The sequence below is a fragment of the Fundulus heteroclitus genome, chromosome 23 (assembly GCF_011125445.2).
Source record: "Fundulus heteroclitus isolate FHET01 chromosome 23, MU-UCD_Fhet_4.1, whole genome shotgun sequence".
Taxonomy (NCBI): Eukaryota; Metazoa; Chordata; class Actinopteri; order Cyprinodontiformes; family Fundulidae; genus Fundulus; species Fundulus heteroclitus.
Window position 1 is genome coordinate 32,254,982 of NC_046383.1, and position 20,710 is coordinate 32,275,691.

At 47.3% G+C, this 20,710-nt stretch overlaps 1 protein-coding gene and 1 long non-coding RNA gene across 2 annotated transcripts in view; one reads left to right on the top strand and one right to left on the bottom strand.

Annotated features, from left to right (window-relative positions):
• The window catches only part of ctsf (cathepsin F), a 10,807-nt gene extending 4,444 nt beyond the window's left edge, over nt 1-6,363 (bottom strand). The window contains exons 1-7 of the mRNA XM_012866850.3: nt 5,949-6,363; nt 4,876-4,986; nt 4,343-4,424; nt 3,846-3,907; nt 3,641-3,713; nt 218-331; nt 1-67 (exon numbers count right to left, since the gene is read on the bottom strand). The exon at nt 1-67 is cut by the window's left edge and continues 82 nt beyond it. Coding sequence (XP_012722304.3) covers nt 1-67; nt 218-331; nt 3,641-3,713; nt 3,846-3,907; nt 4,343-4,424; nt 4,876-4,986; nt 5,949-6,185 — 746 coding nt within the window. The 5' untranslated portion in view covers nt 6,186-6,363. The remainder of the gene's footprint in view (nt 68-217; nt 332-3,640; nt 3,714-3,845; nt 3,908-4,342; nt 4,425-4,875; nt 4,987-5,948) is intronic.
• A 6,528-nt stretch (nt 6,364-12,891) lies between these two features.
• Nucleotides 12,892-13,518, top strand: LOC110369011. Its single transcript, XR_004927763.1, has 4 exons — nt 12,892-12,952; nt 13,097-13,159; nt 13,234-13,317; nt 13,421-13,518. It is a non-coding gene; the product is annotated as an uncharacterized LOC110369011 (long non-coding RNA).
• The last annotated feature ends 7,192 nt before the right edge of the window (nt 13,519-20,710 follow it).

The following is a 20,710-nucleotide window of genomic DNA, read 5'->3' on the forward strand; positions in this document are numbered from 1 at the left end:
TTCATTGGACGATGGAGAGTCCACTGACTCAGAAGAGGGTTCAGGTATGTGGAACGAAACTCCTCCTCTGAACAAACACAGGGAGCAAATTCAAAAGTTAAACTTCTGTTGCTGAAAGATGTCTACTTGAAGCAAAGCTGCAATATAAAAAAACGCAGAAGAAGCATCTCCTCATCGGACAGTGGGAAAATAGAGGCCAGCGGATAGTCACACGCACCCGTCAGGTCGCTGAACTTGGTGACTCCATACTCAGCCGAGCCTTGATCCAAAGCCTGGAGCTTCTCGGCCACTTTCAGGTTCTCCTGGAAGATCCGTAGACGTCTGACAGCCTCTGCCAAGGAAGCACGCAAAAAGAAAATGGTTTCATAATTCACAATAAAATGTGTTTAACATGTCACGCTCCCCCGGAAGAAAATGTACCATTTAATTTAAAAGCACCAATCGAGAGCCCTTTGATAGAATAATCAAGCAAAGTTACAGTATAATAGGGATGGGTATACCTTTCGCATTTAAACCGAACCCCTGTGACCCCATGAGGAATTAAGTGGGTCAGAAAATGGATGGATGGATGGATGGTACTGATACCTGGGAATCAATACCAGTACTTAACGGTACCTATTTACAGTACTTTTATGTGTTTATGTAGTAAATGTTAGTTTATTAATATATAATCTCTAATTTTTTTAATTAAACATATTTATTTCTTAATACGTAAACCTGTTTGGATCTAGAAATTAGCCTCTCTAAATAATTTATGAACTTTAATACGCTGTCTGAGTCCACAGCACATAAAAGGACAGTTATCAGAGGCACAAAGTGAACGAGGTGAACACGGGATTGAAGCTGTGTGTGAATAAAATTCAGGGAAGTGTTTTAGTGCAACTGTTTCAGAAAAAAAAAAAAAAAGTATATTAAAATATTTTCTTCTATTCAGCTTTGTAAATCAGGGTGGGATATATCTGCAATGAGGGAACAGAGAGGCGCTCCTCTTTGCACGCTTTGCTCTGACTAGACGGGTTTCACGACGAGGCAGCAGACTTTGTTCCTGCTGTCAGGTATTTTGGTCCACTGCTCATGAGCAAAGCGCTTTAATTTGTTTGGGACTGTTTGGTTTATTTACCTGATTACTCTTTGCACCCACAGTTAAAAAGCAATATCTTGTTTCACTACATTTTAATTTAAACATTTTTTGTTCTATTATGATTATTACTATAACTACTTTTTTTCAGTTTTTAGTTACTTGAGTGAATGGAAGGGTAAGAATAACTTTGAGGAGAACTGTACAGAGTTGGATTTCAAATTTGAAAGGTAAATGATTTTGTCACAAAATAGTAGATTAAATAAAGAATAAATAAAGAAAAGGACCATATGTGAATGCCCAGCATTCACACCGATTTCATACCTTCCACAGACTAACATTACTGCTTGGCTATAAGCAGCACGTCCTGTGACACATGACTGTGAAACAAAACAAACAAACAAACAAACAAAAAAACCCAGCAACGTTAAATTTCATTTGTTGAGTTAGACCTCATAATGAGGCCAGCTAGTGTGGTCACTAAACGCTAATGTTAGCTTGAGTCAGTCACCTGAAAGCCTCTGAAACCGGTCCCTTCAACATCTGCCGAAGTCCAAGCATCCTAATCGCTGAGTCTTAACTGTTATCTACTTTCAGGTCAGCTCACATCGCCCGCTCTGATCAGCAAAGTCCAATCAGGTAGCAGTAGTCGTAGCTCTTGTAGGGAAATGTCTTATAAAAATCAAGGCTCTCTTTTCATGCGCGCGCAGCCCACATCAGTTGCGCTTTGTGCCACTGTCGTGTAGTCATAATGAAACTCTTCCTCGGATAACAACAAGAGCAAGATACAGGTGTTGCAGAGGGGAGCAGAAAGGCAGGCTCATGCATGTGTTGCTTGATGCTGATTATAACGAAGCACGGGAGAGTAGTAGGACGAAGACAGCAGACAGGACAGAATGATGCCTACGGTATATTCTCCAAACCAGTACCGGAATGAGGCCCAATACCAGCGACAAGTCCTCGTACTTGTACTTCTAAAAGCAACCCGAAACTCCAAACCTATACCACTTCTGTGATTGCTTTTCCTCCTTGGTTGGGTAGTATAAGTTTTGATGTTATACTACTTTTTTATGTACCAGGATTTTTTTTACCTGTTATCTGGTACACGGTGAATGACACCAAAAAGCACATTTTATTGTTTCATTTTGAATCAGTATCGTATAGTTTAATTTAGATTGCCTGTTAAATTGAATGTTTGCTCAGCTGCATTCTTAAAACAAACCAGAACAAACACATTTTTACTTTTTGCTTTTCTTGTCAAACTTACATGTTTAAGCCCATCAGAAAAAATGTAATATCAGTCTAAGATAAACCAAGTGAATAGAGAAGGCAGTTTTTAAATGCCGATCTGAGGAACATATTGTCCAAAACAACATGTCCCTCTCTGAAAACGTCATTGCATCATAAACCTAATCAAGCCTTGTGATAACTGGCAAAGAGTCTTTAATGTTGTTTTGAAGGTATGTTGGCCCACTCTTCTATGCTGAATGGTTTTAATGCAGCTACATTTGAGGCACTCATGAGCAGGAAAAGCCTGTATGACACCATGCCAAGATATAAATTGGACTGAAGACCAGGCTTTCAATATATCACTCCATTCTTGAGCCATTCAGAGGTGGACATGCTGGTCTGCTTCAGATTCAGATCATTGTCCTGCTGCATAACCCAGGAGCTTACGTTTAAGTACCGAAGGTCAAAAATTCTGGTTTGGGAGCAGAACTTGTGATTTCAACACGACTTTACAGAAACTCTTCCAGGTCCTGAAGGAGTAAAGAAGCCCCAGATCATAAAGCTCCCACCACCATGTTTGGCTTAAAGCATAACGTTTTTGATGTGTTGTTTTTTATGACAAATGTTACTAGATGCACCCTTTCCAAAAAGGTCTGCTTTCATCTCGTCGATCTATTAAACATTTTCGTAAAATGCAAAATGGTCTATAGTATTCTTTGTGCTCAGCATTGGTTTTATTGTTGAAATGGATGCTATTTTAGCCCATTCTCCTTCATATTGGTAAATTATGAACGCTGGCCTTAACTGAGGCAAGTGAGGAATGTAGTGCTGTAGAGGTTGTTGCTTCTTTTGCGAACCAATCCATCAATGAGCTTTTATGGTAATTGTGTTGCTTCTACAGGTCCGGCACTAATCACGCTGGGGTGTGGCAGGTGAAACTGAACTCAGTTTTTTAAAGATTGTGGTTAATCACAGTTAATGCATGATTTAACAAAGTGGGCAGATTCTCATAGTGCAGGGTTGACATCAAGATTTTTTACTCTTAATAAATTAATTTATCATTGGAAAACTGCTTTTGTGTTTACTCTAGTTACTCTACTTATCCTTGTCTCATAATCATGATCCAAAAGATGACAGAAGTCATCTGCAAAATGTTTTTCACAGCATTATCTACGTCTGTCTAAACAGCAATGACTGTGGGTTATAGCTAGGTGTGTTTTCCCTTCGGGGTAAACACAATCAGCAGTCAGCATAAAAGGTGCTCAGTGTGTGCACTCTGGAACGTGTCTGTGTGTGGTGCTGTTTTGTGTGAGCGTGTGCAAAACCACTCACCCTCCTGGTTGCTGTAGACCTTATTGTATCTAACCATGAACTCTTTAAACTGGCCCAACAGCTCCGCTGACTCCTACCAGATAAAGAACAAAGGAAATGCAGGTTTCACATTAAAAAGGACTATTGCGGTAGATGACAAACCACTCATTTGACAGAGTCAACAAGTTGTTGCCACCCAGGACATGACCAATACATTTCAAGGTACCTCTATAGGCTGGGTGGTGGATAAAGCCTCCACCTTGTTGGTCTCTTCTAAGGCTGGACTGCCTGGGAAGAGGAGAAAATGTGAGTCAATAAACATGCGCTTCGGTTTCATGTGCTTAAAATGATCCGCAGGTGGGGCTTTAGCAAGAAGGAAGCTAGAATTAGACAGGGATTCATCACCCTTTACCCAATTTAACTCACTGATCCCTATAACCGAACCAGATAAGTAAACATCCCAGTTATATAACATGGAGGTCAGGCTTAGCAAACAACGCCACGCCGAAAGCAGATGTCAGTATAAAAAGAGTTGATTTTCTACATGTGCAATGACTTAATAATAAACCAGTTTTATTGTGGTAAAACAAAACTAGCATATTGATCACCAAAGAATGCTATTAGCCTCATAGTACCTAAGCCAGAGGGAAAAGACGAGCTCTCTAAGACATGTTTGAGTCTAAAAAAAAGTAGCACGATCAGCTCATCTGGCTGCCGACTGACCTTTAGGCTGGCACTTCTGTTTGAGGAGAGTGGTAGTGGCCTGCCAGGGAATGTCCCATACTTCAAACACACACACCTCAGTCTGATTCAGGACAACATACAGGAACAAGACAATACCAGACATTAATTTCATCAGAGTCATGCGTCGGCTGTCCTGCACGTGCTAAAAATAAAGAAACGGAAGAAGCTCTTTATCTGTCTTCAGCGATGCCTGAGAGAGAGCATGTGACTGTGTGCTTCACTTTGAATTACTTAGTTTGTTTTGAGATTTTGTGTAAAAAACAGTTAGAAGAAAAAGAAGAAAAACTGCTTTTTTGTGTCTGAGAGTTGCACGTGCATGTAAGCAGGAATGGGACTGGTGCATGCTCAAGGTTACTGAGCATGACATCTCTGCTGAACAAACAGAGGCACTGTAGCCCCGATAAATGATTAAACGACAAAATTAAACGTTTGATATCCATTCCATAAAAAGCAGAAAATCTTGAGTTTGTTGCCTAGTCTGCATCTGTCACAGACACACACACACATCCTACCTTGAGTTTCTGAGGCTCTGGATAGAAGTCACACGTCTTCAGCGTGGAGGATTTCTTGCACTGGGTGTTGCTCAGTTCCAGTGTCATCGTGTAGCGGATTCCCTTCACCAGCTGAAAAACAGGCCAAAGCACACAATTTAACAAAAAGAAATTGTTCTCTGCAAAAACATTTAGAAACCAGCTGATGCAGGGCTACAAAATGATCCAAAGAATAGTCACTGTAACATCAGCGTTAGGCTTGTATATGACAGTCGCAATGTACTTTTTGGAATGCAAACTGTGTCTGTTATTAAATTGCAAGTGTCGGGGATTTGTCAGGCAGTAAGATGTTCAGCCTGCAGTACGGAGTCTCACTGCAGCAGATGCTGAAACCTGGTGCAGACAACAGTCCATGAGAGAGCTGGAAACATCTTAATGACAGATGACCAAAAATAAAGGGAGGGGTTGAGAAAGATGTGAATTTAAATTGTCATCCACATTTAACATTTATCATCATCCTCACTTGATTTCCTAATACTGTGCAGCTCTAGACAGACGGTAAAACAAAGGTATTTGAAGTGCATCTTCCCTTATGGCGCACAGTTGTTCTTTTGGACTGTGCTACTCTGGTGATGGTCGTGTGTCCCTCCTGCAAACTGGGGATGCGCTGATAAATCACTCTTTTTAGACTCGATATTCTCACTTCCGGTCAGTTAAAACGCTTAGAATATTATAGCTTTATACTGAAAAAAATAGCATTTTAGTTCATTTAAAATATAATTATTGTAATATAAAAATATAATAATTTAAAATAAATTAATTCGCTCTTTAAGAAGCGTACGTCAGGATTTCTTCTGCAGGGTGAATTTTGTGCTTTTATTTTGACACCTTGGATCCCCGCTTCCGCCTAGAAGCGAGTGAAATGCTGCTAACTGGACGCAGCCCAGTGTCCGTTGTTTACAGACATGTAATAATACTAAACCGAATCGTATGACGCTGTAATAAATCCTTAAAAGTGCGGACATGCCGCGGTTTACCACACTGTCACACGTTAGCAGTAAAAATACACGAAATAAACATTTTTAGGTCCTTACCTGTTTGGTGGCAGAGACGAACCGGCTGACTCGGCGGAGGTGCATGGCGTTGGAGCCCCGGTTGTATCGCTCCTCTGCGAAAAGCAGCACCTTCTTCAGGTCCGGGTCGGACTCGTGGAGCCGGATGGGAGAACCGGGAGGCCCGAACAGAGGCCGGTCGAGATCTTCGCCGAGCCCGAGCACCGAGGCCAGGGCCAGACAGAGGATTAGCGGGCAGCCGCTGACTGCGACCTTCATGTTGGCTCCGGAGCGATGGCAGAGAGAAAAAGGACCGGCGATCAGTCTGCGCTCGGTTTAAAAAAGCGCTGCGCTTGTTTTCCCAGAAATCACGATCGATGTCGGGTTAACTGCGGCGGTTATACAAGCGAGTTATTCTTGTTGCCAAACAAACGGGACCGCATGTGGGAGGAGACAGTATTAACGAGAGGGGCGTGTGTTTAAAGAAACATGCAGCGCATTTCAGGCATGCCAGAAGGACAAGGGAATAAAATATAGAACTTTTAGGGTTTGGGACATTCTTCTTACTGAGCCCTCCAACTCATATCATTGCAGCTAAATAAGCTATTGCCATTTGGCCAGTTAATCACGGACATGATGAGTAAAAATGCTCAGTAGAACGTTTAATAAGCATAAATCTTAAGCATAAATCTGTATTTATTTTTAGTCCTTTATGTTAATTACAAATATCTGAACACTTCTCTCCTCTATTCACGGACTATGTTCTTCCAAAAGACAGAGGGGTTCCCTACTTGGCAAGCCATATTAACATTTAATCAGTAAGTTTAACAATCCGTTATTACCATTATATATATCTACAACGTTATTTTAACTGTGTGAAACTCAATTCCAGATATCCACGAAGGACCCTGTAGATATCTACAATTGATGATCATTAAAGATGTCTTGAATTTGAATTATGACAAGTCAAAATTAAATTATGGACATCTTGAACTGGAATTACAGATATCCACAATTCAGTTGCAGATATCCATAACTACATTGGAGATATCCATAATGACAAACCCCTTACAAATGAATGGCAAAATAGTTTGAACCTTATTGGCAAAACCAAATTACAGATTTTGTATAAGAGTTTTGACAAGGCAGATATCAGTAATGAATAGTCCGTTTAGCTATTAAATGTTAAATTGACTTGCCATACTAACCATGAACATCACAAGCTCAGCTACCATCCTCTTTATTTCATCAATGTGTAAATATTTGTACATTGCACATTTAATATAACAAATATTATAGTTTACAACTTGAAAGTTATCATCAGCCACACAATGACTTCACAACCATGGTTCGCATTCCCCTATCTTGATTTATACTGTAGTGTGAAGCGCTTTGGAGTCGTCAGACTAGTTAGACTGCTATACAAGTACACGCCATTTACCATTTGTCTCTTCAGTATTAAACCTGTTAGTGGGTGGAAGAGTATATTAGGTGGCTACATGTGACCAGGTCCTACAGCTACAAAACATGCCCAAATCATTACCTGTCTACCTCTGTGCCTGACAAAAGGTGTTTGTGCTTACATACCGTTTGGTTTTCTTCCAGTGGGAAAACAAATGTTTTTGGGGAAACAAACATATCTACTTCGATCGCAAACTTTGTTTGTAAAATTCCCATTTTGCATTCAATACGACTTTAGATATAAGAGATGCGTTATTATCACCTTTTTATGGTGACATTTTCTCCTTCTGGCATCCCTCCCAAACAAACCAAACTTGTTTTTTTGTTTCTTCTGCTTATGCTCTCATGAACTTTATAATTTAACCATCTAACTGAAGAATGTAGAGTCTGAACAAGAGCTTTTTTTTTTTGTTGTTTAATTTTGCTTAGCACGACACACCCTAAACTTGGGGTGAATTTGGTGAACGGTTCACTCCTGGCCACCAGACTAAATGATCCTAACTTTGTAATATTTCTCTGTCTGTAAAACGGGGGAATTAAAATTTGAAAATACTTTCCATCTCGTTCGAAATAGATGAGGAGCAAAAAGTAATTCCCTGAGCTAACTGCCGGTGTCTTCCCATCCTGACGTTGGGCTACCGCTCACACTGGGCTGCTTTTGACCAACAAACTGGATATGAAGGATATGCTTTTATGGAGTCGCTCGCCCTTTCTGATGACCAGTAATGGAGGTGTACTTCATCAGGAGCAACTACATACCTCTACTTTCCCTCCTAAATCCTATAGAAGCCACAAAAAGACATTTAGTTCTTATAGGTAATTTTTTTTAATTTTTTGTTCAATATGACATCTGCTTTGTGTTTTCTACATTCATGGTTAGATTGAAGCCATTATGGAATCTGAAAAAAGACTAGATACGTTTTGCTGTGCGCTGGTAAGTGGGGTCTTTCCACCATGACTGTATGCACCTATAAATACAATGCAAAAAGTGAACTTTGTAGATTACATTTTTTTTTCAAGTGCCAAATTTACAGTTGCTGGCTGTTAAATGCTTTATTAGCAGCATTCATCATGTTTATATTTTAAAAGTCGTGATATGGGTACAGCTGCAAGCCAGGTCTGTGTAAATGAATATAATAAAACACTTGTAAATTGTGTACCAGCAAAAAAAGAAAAAAAGAAAATTTATGCAGTTCCCTTCTCTTTGGATTGGTGAGCTGTCCACTGTACCCTGCAGGTTTTTATAAATATAACATCAATGAATACTGTGATTATAATGAAATATAGTAACTCTCAAACAGTCTTTCTCGTTGCTTCAGATTAGCTCAAGTAGTGTTGAGAGACAAATTTGTCATTCTTGTTGGAATTTCACCAAAGTGCTTTTGGCCCACGATTCATTTTCTTTCAACCCAGAACTAAGTACTCAGTGCTGAAATCTCCTGCAGGGTGCAGGCACCTGGTCTCCAGGAGGGATACACCTCTAGTAGGACAGAAGGACAAAGCATTTAGAAACTATGCAGACTGTGACATGGCATATGTGTCTCTCTGCAAGCACTTCACATCAGGAGGCTGACAGTTAAAAGAATGACATTAACATTAAAATGATGCACCAAGACACATGATAATTTAAATACAAACAATTAAATTGCAGAAGCCGTATTTCATCTCTGAATTTATGGCATTACTGTTCTCTGATGGAGTGAAGGGTGTCACTATGAGGGGGAAAGTGAGGACAGAAGATGTGTGTATATAAATTGTGCTGACTATAGTTGTGTATAAATGGTACGCTGAGTTTTTGTGGATTGGCACAACATAAACTGAATTGGGAAAAATGTCTTTTAAAACATCTACATTCCTGTCATTGAGATAAACTTTTTTAAAGAAATTGAATTTAATGACTGAATCAGAATGGTAAGGATGATTTGACACAAAGAAACTATATTTTAATCACCAAATCTTTCTATATTAACCAACCCAACACCCCAAAAAAGTGAAATAGTATTGGTTTCCCCGAAAGAATAGATTCATGTTCCAGTTTAACAGGAACTAATCTGCTTACCAAATACAGAGGATTCTAGGTCTACAACAACAGCTTTGGCAACATGCTTTCCCCTCCAGTCTCAGTGAAGAAGATGTTGACAGAATCATTTCCACCACCAATGGCTCAAGGGAGATGCTTCAGAGCATCCCCCACAACCCTGTGATCCAAGCAGCAGAGTTTCCAATAGGCATCACCGATCTGGATGCCAGCCTGACCAAGGTATGGAGATGCACTCCCAATGTGGAACAACAACAAAAAACTAAAATAAATGCCCAGTTGTTATAAGACAGAAATACTAAATAGGCTATACAGGAAAGGATTTCAAAACGTCTGTCCTGTTTATGCAATTACTGCTCAAGGCCCTTAATCACATGGTATAGAATTTGTGTTTTTCTTTTTTCTTTCCAGAGCAAAATATCAGAACTCCTTTGTTAACAAATACCAGATTCTGATGACCACAGTCAAACCAATCTAACTGGAGCCTTAAATCTGAAAACACCAGTAGGTCTCCAGTTAGCAAACTCAATAATAGAAGCCCTTGTGTGAACAGGGCACATAGTCCCTCCAGGACACGCTGGAGGGACTATGTATCTCAGCTGGCCTGGGAACGCTTTGGGATTCCCCTGGAGGAGCTGGCCCAAGTGGCTGGGGAGAGGGATGTTTGGGCCTCTCTACTGAAGCTGCTACCCCTGTGACCTGACCCCGGATAAGCCGAAGAGGATGGATGGATTAAAGTCAAGACCTCCCCTATTGGATGCAGGGGAAAAGTGAATTGACGAAGCTCGGACTAGCCGGGAATCTAATCCATGTGGGGGGCCCAACGTGAGAGACAGCTGAAGATCTTCTCAACAACGCAAACTGCCAGAAAAGAAGAACGAGAATGGGTCGTCTTCGCCTTTTATAAATGGTCTCCATGGTGACCAGATAAGGTTTATATCGGGGCGGCCGTATCATCTGTGTTGCATGCTGGGAGTTGCAGTTTGTCACATCATAATAGCATAACAGGCTGAAAGGCTACTCTGACTGGAAGAAGCCATTACTCCAAACGAAATACATAAAAGCCAAATTACAGTTTGAAAACGCACCAAGGGACAGGGAAATTAATTTTTGGAGACATGGTCTGATGTAACTAAAATTTAACAGTTTGAACATTAAGACCATTGTTATATTTGGAGAAAGAAGGGGGAAGCTTTCAAGCCTGAGAATAACATCCAAACTTTGAAATACAGGGCTGACAGCATTATGTTGTGGGGTTGGCTGTTTTGCTGCAGGAGGGACTGGTGCACTCAAATACCCTGATTTTCAGACAGACCAAATAGCCTCCAATGGACTCTTCCATAAACACGTACCCCTAAAACAGTTTCTGCTTGAACTTACTATTGTTTCTTTCAATGCACTTCAGCAACATCTTTATGTCTTTATGAGTATGGCTATAACAATGTAAAATTAAATCCACATCGAATGATTTTACCCAATGCCTAAATTTGACTGCATCAAATTTAAATAGTTGTTTTTTTCCCCTCTTCATCTGGTCCCTTCCTGTGACCTCAGCTCTAACAGGAAGCTATAATTACAGGAAGTGAGGTAACACTTCCTCCTGAAACACAGATAAGTAAGGTAAGTTCACCAAAATAAAATGCACAAGTTAAATGATCAAACAAAAAATACAAACTGGAACTGTGAATTTATTTAAACCAATATGTTGTAGTAAATAATCTGTAGAAATGCAAAACATACACAAACCTGGGATAGTATACATTTGCAGACTATAAATTAAATAAAATATGGCTAAATCAAAACAAGAATGTTACCAAAAATTATATGAACTGAGGCAAATAGTGTTCTCACCCACTTGGTCAGACTCATTAAAAGTCCTCCTCACTACTCCTAAAATTTTTTCAATTTAGGAGCTCTGAAGGCCTAAGATGTTTTGTGAATAACTTATTTTACCAAAGTAAAATTCTAAGAATTTGGGAAATTCTAAGATTTTGCCTGAAATTACGTCACTAAAAGCTACTTTTAGTCTAGGGAATCTTTATGAATACAAGCACTCCTCACTACTCCAAACATTTTTTCCCTTTAGGAGCTTTCTTAAGGCTTAGGGTGCTTTGTGAATAACTTTTGACTTACTGAGGTAAAATTCTAAGAAATATATTTAGGAATCTTTTTGAATACGAGCAGAGGTCTATAGCTCACAGGGAGTTAACTGACTCTTCCTCTCTAATGTTGACTGCTGCAAATATAAATTCACTAAACATGACTGCCATGAATTGCATTGCTCTGCAGGGGAGGGTGGCCAGGATCAGTTTTAAAGGAAGGTTGTTCATAGGAAGAAGATGAGAGCAGAGCAACTGGTCCTCTCCACAGAAATTATTTCAATGACTGTAGTCTCTGATCCTAAGCCTCAGGTACATCCCTCTGGGAAGTAACCTCAGGGAAGCTGCAGGATTCAAAATATCCCTGTTAAAATTAAACCCCCTTGGATTCCACAGAAAGAGCTTGGTATAGTTCCTAGAGAGAGGGATGTCTGTATGTCCATCGTAGGTGTTTTCTAATCTGACAAACTAACCTTGGAAAATAAGAGACAATGGATGGAAAGATAGATGTTGGATAGATTTTTCTAAATTACCTTTTTGTGATTCCATGTCAAATTAATTTGAACAGCATTAACTAGCAAGATGGGGCCACGATCAAAAGACAAAGACATTGGAATATTACATTCATCTTTGTTTGTTTTGTTTGAGTTTGAGTTTATTTTTTCAGTCACAAAATACATATTTCCATAACAGATTCACAAAAGCAATACAAAAGGAAACTAAAAAAGTTCAGAAGCAAAAGCTTATATGCCCAATTGTACAATTTGCAAAGTAAATTGTACAATTTACTTTGCTAGATGCATTTAATATTAAAGAAAAGAATATACTGAGAGAAAAATAAAATTAAAATGATGCCTCATAACCTCTTGCTGATGAGGTTGCAATATTCTCTAATCAGTATGGTTCTTAATATGGAAAATAAGGTTCAGAAGATTAACACTCAGCATAACTTTCCTTAGTTGAAATGTTAATACTGTGAAAATGCCATTATGGAGAGAATGAACAAAATTGCAGGAGAAGAGTTTTCCTCAAGAAAAAAAAAAAAACACAATTTAGATGAAATAAGATAGAAGTTCTTACTGGTCAAATGACATTTTTTTTCATTGTATTTCCATTTCTTTGGCTTGTTATAGGATGAGAATTGTCTATAAAATCACAATGTTCTATAATTAGAATTGCTGAGAAAAACATGGTAAGGAAAACGTTAAAAAAATCAATAAAAAGCTACACTATGTTCATGGAATAAATTGCCTTAATCTCAGTAAATACTCAGTAAGACTTCGGTTGTCTGAGATAAACAAAATAATTAGGAGCTGATGAGCCACAGCTGTAGCGCCTGTAGATAGATCTATTTAAGCCTCAGGTGCTGGTTGACCATTCAGTTGTGGCAGGAACGATGGGAGGAATTTGGCTTCTGGGTTTTTGTGCAGTCGCATTGTGGCTTAAAGGTTTGTGTAGTTTCTTTGTTGTTAATTTTTTTGTGTATATTTAAAAAGTATGGGTGATTCAGTAGTCAATTTGTGATCCCAGAAGGTTGCTGCTGTAGTTGTGAAAAGATGCTATGAGAAATAAATATGCTATTCAATTCACAGGGTCTTGTTTACCGATTGATCATAATGGAGGAATACATTATGAACCAAAAGGGACTGGAAACTGTAAGCTAAGTGTTTGGATATGCAAATTGTTAAACAAGTTTACTTTTGGCTAAACTGATGTTCGTTTGTTTCAGCCATGTCCCAAAATGAGATTCCTCTAAAGAAAGTTGCTTTACTCCAGTCAATGGATTCCAGGTTGCTGGGAACTTCAAGAGAAGGTAATTATTTGTTAAATTCTGTCAAGCTTTTCATTATGTGGACATTTTATTATAATTAAGACTAAAAGGTATGTGAATACCTAACAATGACTTGTTCCTTAAGTGCAACTGGAAACCAATGAAGTGGAATTGGACGTGTCAAGCGACGCCTCCCACAACGTGTCAAGCGACGCCTCCCACAACGTGTCAAGCGACGCCTCCCACAACGTGTCAAGCGACGCCTCCCACAACGTGTCAAGCGACGCCTCCCACAACGTGTCAAGCGACGCCTCCCACAACGTGTCAAGCGACGCCTCCCACAACGTGTCAAGCGACGCCTCCCACAACGTGTCAAGCGACGCCTCCCACAACGTGTCAAGCGACGCCTCCCACAACGTGTCAAGCGACGCCTCCCACAACGTGTCAAGCGACGCCTCCCACAACGTGTCAAGCGACGCCTCCCACAACGTGTCAAGCGACGCCTCCCACAACGTGTCAAGCGACGCCTCCCACAACGTGTCAAGCGACGCCTCCCACAACGTGTCAAGCGACGCCTCCCACAACGTGTCAAGCGACGCCTCCCACAACGTGTCAAGCGACGCCTCCCACAACGTGTCAAGCGACGCCTCCCACAACGTGTCAAGCGACGCCTCCCACAACGTGTCAAGCGACGCCTCCCACAACGTGTCAAGCGACGCCTCCCACAACGTGTCAAGCGACGCCTCCCACAACGTGTCAAGCGACGCCTCCCACAACGTGTCAAGCGACGCCTCCCACAACGTGTCAAGCGACGCCTCCCACAACGTGTCAAGCGACGCCTCCCACAACGTGTCAAGCGACGCCTCCCACAACGTGTCAAGCGACGCCTCCCACAACGTGTCAAGCGACGCCTCCCACAACGTGTCAAGCGACGCCTCCCACAACGTGTCAAGCGACGCCTCCCACAACCGTGTCAAGCGACGCCTCCCACAACGTGTCAAGCGACGCCTCCCACAACGTGTCAAGCGACGCCTCCCACAACGTGTCAAGCGACGCCTCCCACAACGTGTCAAGCGACGCCTCCCAACAACGTGTCAAGCGACGCCTCCCACAACGTGTCAAGCGACGCCTCCCACAACGTGTCAAGCGACGCCTCCCACAACGTGTCAAGCGACGCCTCCCACAACGTGTCAAGCGACGCCTCCCACAACGTGTCAAGCGACGCCTCCCACAACGTGTCAAGCGACGCCTCCCACAACGTGTCAAGCGACGCCTCCCACAACGTGTCAAGCGACGCCTCCCACAACGTGTCAAGCGACGCCTCCCACAACGTGTCAAGCGACGCCTCCCACAACGTGTCAAGCGACGCCTCCCACAACGTGTCAAGCGACGCCTCCCACAACGTGTCAAGCGACGCCTCCCACAACGTGTCAAGCGACGCCTCCCACAACGTGTCAAGCGACGCCTCCCACAACGTGTCAAGCGACGCCTCCCACAACGTGTCAAGCGACGGCCTCCCACAACGTGTCAAGCGACGCCTCCCACAACGTGTCAAGCGACGCCTCCCACAACGTGTCAAGCGACGCCTCCCACAACGTGTCAAGCGACGCCTCCCACAACGTGGTCAAGCGACGCCTCCCACAACGTGTCAAGCGACGCCTCCCACAACGTGTCAAGCGACGCCTCCCACAACGTGTCAAGCGACGCCTCCCACAACGTGTCAAGCGACGCCTCCCACACGTGTCAAGCGACGCCTCCCACAACGTGTCAAGCGACGCCTCCCACAACGTGTCAAGCGACGCCTCCCACAACGTGTCAAGCGACGCCTCCCACAAACGTGTCAAGCGACGCCTCCCACAACGTGTCAAGCGACGCCTCCCACAACGTGTCAAGCGACGCCTCCCACAACGTGTCAAGCGACGCCTCCCACAACGTGTCAGAGCGACGCCTCCCACAACGTGTCAAGCGACGCTCCCACAACGTGTCAAGCGACGCCTCCCACAACGTGTCAAGCGACGCCTCCCACAACGTGTCAAGCGACGCCTCCCACAACGTGTCAAGCGACGCCTCCCACAACGTGTCAAGCGACGCCTCCCACAACGTGTCAAGCGACGCCTCCCACAACGTGTCAAGCGACGCCTCCCACAACGTGTCAAGCGACGCCTCCCACAACGTGTCAAGCGACGCCTCCCACAACGTGTCAAGCGACGCCTCCCACAACGTGTCAAGCGACGCCTCCCACAACGTGTCAAGCGACGCCTCCCACAACGTGTCAAGCGACGCCTCCCACAACGTGTCAAGCGACGCCTCCCACAACGTGTCAAGCGACGCCTCCCACAACGTGTCAAGCGACGCCTCCACAACGTGTCAAGCGACGCCTCCCACAACGTGTCAAGCGACGCCTCCCACAACGTGTCAGCGACGCCTCCCACAACGTGTCAAGCGACGCCTCCCACAAATGTGTCAAGCCGACGCCTCCCACAACGTGTCAAGCGACGCCTCCCACAACGTGTCAAGCGACGCCTCCCACAACGTGTCAAGCGACGCCTCCCACAACGTGTCAGCGACGCCTCCCACAACGTGCAAGCGAAGCCTCCCACAACGTGTCAAGCGACGCCTCCCACAACGTGTCAAGCGACGCCTCCCACAACGTGTCAAGCGAACGGCCTCCCACAACGTGTCAAGCGACGCCTCCCACAACGTGTCAAGCGACGCCTCCCACAACGTGTCAAGCGACGCCTCCCACAACGTGTTCAAGCGACGCCTCCCACAAAGTGTCAAGCGACGCCTCCCACAACGTGTCAAGCGACGCCTCCCACAACGTGTCAAGCGACGCCTCCCACAACGTGTCAAGCGACGCCTCCCACACGTGTCAAGCGACGCCTCCCACAACGTGTCAAGCGACGCTCCCACAACGTGTCAAGCGACGCCTCCCACAACGTGTCAAGCGACGCCTCCCACAACGTGTCAAGCGACGCCTCCCACAACGTGTCAAGCGACGCCTCCCACAAACGTGTCCCCCAACGTGTCAAGCGACGCCTCCCACAACGTGTCAAGCGACGCCTCCCACACGTGTCAAGCGACGCCTCCCACAACGTGTCAAGCGACGCCTCCCACAACGTGTCAAGCGACGCCTCCCACAACGTGTCAAGCGACGCCTCCCACAACGTGTCAAGCGACGCCTCCCACAACGTGTCAAGCGACGCCTCCCACAACGTGTCAAGCGACGCCTCCCACAACGTGTCAAGCGACGCCTCCCACAACGTGTCAAGCGACGCCTCCCACAACGGTGTCAAGCGACGCCTCCCACAACGTGTCAAGCGTACGCCTCCACAACGTGTCAAGCGACGCCTCCCACAACGTGTCAAGCGACGCCTCCCACAACGTGTCAAGCGACGCCTCCCACAACGTGTCAAGCGACGCCTCCCACAACGTGTCAAGCGACGCCTCCCACAACGTGTCAAGCGACGCCTCCCACAACGTGTCAAGCGACGCCTCCCACAACGTGTCAAGCGACGCCTCCCACAACGTGTCAAGCGACGCCTCCCACAACGTGTCAAGCGAACCCTCCCAACCGTGTCAGCCCCCACAACGTGTCAAGCGACGCCTCCCACAACGTGTCAAGCGACGCCTCCCACAACGTGTCAAGCGACGCCTCCCACAAACGTGTCAAGCGACGCCTCCCACAACGTGTCAAGCGACGCCTCCACACAACGTGTCAAGCGACGCCTCCCACAACGTGTCAAGCGACGCCTCCCACAACGTGTCAAGCGACGCCTCCCACAACGTGTCAAGCGACGCCTCCCACAACGTGTCAAGCCGACGCCTCCCACAACGTGTCAAGCGACGCCTCCCACAACGTGTCAAGCGACGCCTCCCACAACGTGTCAAGCGACGCCTTCCCACAACGTGTCAAGCGACGCCTCCACAACGTGTCAAGCGACGCCTCCCACAACGTGTCAAGCGACGCCTCCCACAAGTGTCAAGCGACGCCTCCCACAACGTGTCAAGCGACGCCTCCCACAACGTGTCAAGCGACGCCTCCACAACGTGTCAAGCGACGCCTCCCACAACGTGTCAAGCGACGCCTCCCACAACGTGTCAAGCGACGCCTCCCACAACGTGTCAAGCGACGCCTCCCACAACGTGTCAAGCGACGCCTCCCACAACGTGTCAAGCGACGCCTCCCACCAACGTGTCAAGCGACGCCTCCCACAACGTGTCAAGCGACGCCTCCCACAACGTGTCAAGCGACGCCTCCCACAACGTGTCAAGCGACGCCTCCCACAACGTGTCAAGCGACGCCTCCCACAACGTGTCAAGCGACGCCTCCCACAACGTGTCAAGCGACGCCTCCCACAACGTGTCAAGCGACGCCTCCCACAACGTGTCAAGCGACGCCTCCCACAACGTGTCAAGCGACGCCTCCCACAACGTGTCAAGCGACGCCTCCCACAACGTGTCAAGCGACGCCTCCCACAACGTGTCAAGCGACGCCTCCCACAACGTGTCAAGCGACGCCTCCCACAACGTGTCAAGCGACGCCTCCCACAACGTGTCAAGCGACGCCTCCCACAACGTGTCAAGCGACGCCTCCCACAACGTGTCAAGCGACGCCTCCCACAACGTGTCAAGCGACGCCCTCCCACAACGTGTCAAGCGACGCCTCCCCAACGTGTCAAGCGACGCCTCCCACAACGTGTCAAGCGACGCCTCCACAACGTGTCAAGCGACGCCTCCCACAACGTGTCAAGCGACGCCTCCCACAACGTGTCAAGCGACGCCTCCCACAACGTGTCAAGCGACGCCTCCCACAACGTGTCAAGCGACGCCTCCCACAACGTGTCAAGCGACGCCTCCCACAACGTGTCAAGCGACGCCTCCCACAACGTGTCAAGCGACGCCTCCCACAACGTGTCAAGCGACGCCTCCCACAACGTGTCAAGCGACGCCTCCCACAACGTGTCAAGCGACGCCTCCCACAACGTGTCAAGCGACGCCTCCCACAACGTGTCAAGCGACGCCTCCCACAACGGTCAAGCGACGCCTCCCACAACGTGTCAAGCGACCTCCCACAACGTGTCAAGCGACGCCTCCCACAACGTGTCAAGCGACGCCTCCCACAACGTGTCAAGCGACGCCTCCCACAAACGTTGTCAAGGCGACGCCTCCCACAACGTGTCAAGCGACGCCTCCCACAACGTGTCAAGCGACGCCTCCCACAACGTGTCAAGCGACGCCTCCCACAACGTGTCAAGCGACGCCTCCCACAACGTGTCAAGCGACGCCTCCCACAACGTGTCAAGCGACGCCTCCCACAACGTGTCAAGCGACGCCTCCCACAACGTGTCAAGCGACGCCTCCCACAACGTGTCAAGCGACGCCTCCCACAACGTGTCAAGCGACGCCTCCCACAACGTGTCAAGCGACGCCTCCCACAACGTGTCAAGCGACGCCTCCCACAACGTGTCAAGCGACGCCTCCCACAACGGGTCAGCGACGCCTCCCACAACGTGTCAAGCGACGCCTCCCACAACGTGTCAAGCGACGCCTCCCACAACGCGTCAAGCGACGCCTCCCACAACGTGTCAAGCGACGCCTCCCACAACGTGTCAAGCGACGCCTCCCACAACGTGTCAAGCGACGCCTCCCACAACGTGTCAAGCGACGCCTCCCACAACGTGTCAAGCGACGCCTTCCCACAACGTGTCAAGCGACGCCTCCCACAACGTGTCAAGCGACGCCTCCCACAACGTGTCAAGCGACGCCTCCCACAAAGTGTCAAGCGACGCCTCCCACAAGTTGTCAAGCGACGCCTCCCACCAACGTGTCAAGCGACGCCTCCCACAACGTGTTCAAGCGACGCCTCCCACAACGTGTCAAGCGACGCCTCCCACAACGTGTCAAGCGACGCCTCCCACAACGTGTCAAGCGACGCCTCCACAACGTGTCAAGCGACGCCTCCCACAACGTGTCAAGCGACGCCTCCCACAACGTGTCAAGCGACGCCTCCCACAACGTGTCAAGCGACGCCTCCCACAACGTGTCAAGCGACGCCTCCCACAACGTGTCAAGCGACGCCTCCCACAACGTGTCAAGCGACGCCTCCCACAACGTGTCAAGCGACGCCTCCCACAACGTGTCAAGCGACGCCTCCCACAACGTGTCAAGCGACGCCTCCCACAACGTGTCAAGCGACGCCTCCCACAACGTGTCAAGCGACGCCTCCCACAACGTGTCAAGCGACGCCTCCCACAACGTGTCAAGCGACGCCTCCCACAACGTGTCAAGCGACGCCTCCCACAACGTGTCAAGCGACGCCTCCCACAACGTGTCAAGCGACGCCTCCCACAACGTGTCAAGCGACGCCTCCCACAACGTGTCAAGCGACGCCTCCCACAACGTGTCAAGCGACGCCTCCCACAACGTGTCAAGCGACGCCTCCCACAACGTGTCAAGCGACGCCTCCCACAACGTGTCAAGCGACGCCTCCCACAACGTGTCAAGCGACGCCTCCCACAACGTGTCAAGCGACGCCTCCCACAACGTGTCAAGCGACGCCTCCCACAACGTGTCAAGCGACGCCTCCCACAACGTGTCAAGCGACGCCTCCCACAACGTGTCAAGCGACGCCTCCCACAACGTGTCAAGCGACGCCTCCCACAACGTGTCAAGCGACGCCTCCCACAAACGTGTCAAGCGACGCCTCCCACAACGTGTCAAGCGACGCCTCCCACAACGTGTCAAGCGACGCCTCCCACAACGTGTCAAGCGACGCCTCCCACAACGTGTCAAGCGACGCCTCCCACAACGTGTCAAGCGACGCCTCCCACAACGTGTCAAGCGACGCCTCCCACAACGTGTCAAGCGACGCCTCCCACAACGTGTCAAGGACGCTCCACAACGTGTCAAGCGACGCCTCCCACAACGTGTCAAGCGACGCCTCCCACAACGTGTCAAGCGACGCCTCCCACAACGTGTTCAAGCGACGCTCCCACAACGTGTCAAGCGACGCCTCCCACAACGTGTCAAGCGACGCCTCCCACAACGTGTCAAGCGACGCCTCCCACAACGTGTCAAGCGACGCCTCCCACAACGTGTCAAGCGACGCCTCCCACAACGTGTCAAGCGACGCCTCCCACAACGTGTCAAGCGACGCCTCCCACAACGTGTCAAGCGACGCCTCCCACAACGTGTCAAGCGACGCCTCCCACAACGTGGTCAAGCGACGCCTCCCACACGTGTCAAGCGACGCCTCCCACAACGTGTCAAGCGACGCCTCCCACAACGTGTCAAGCGACGCCTCCCACAACGTGTCAAGCGACGCCTCCCACAACGTGTCAAGCGACGCCTCCCACAACGTGTCAAGCGACGCCTCCCACAACGTGTCAAGCGACGCCTCCCACAACGTGTCAAGCGACGCCTCCCACAACGT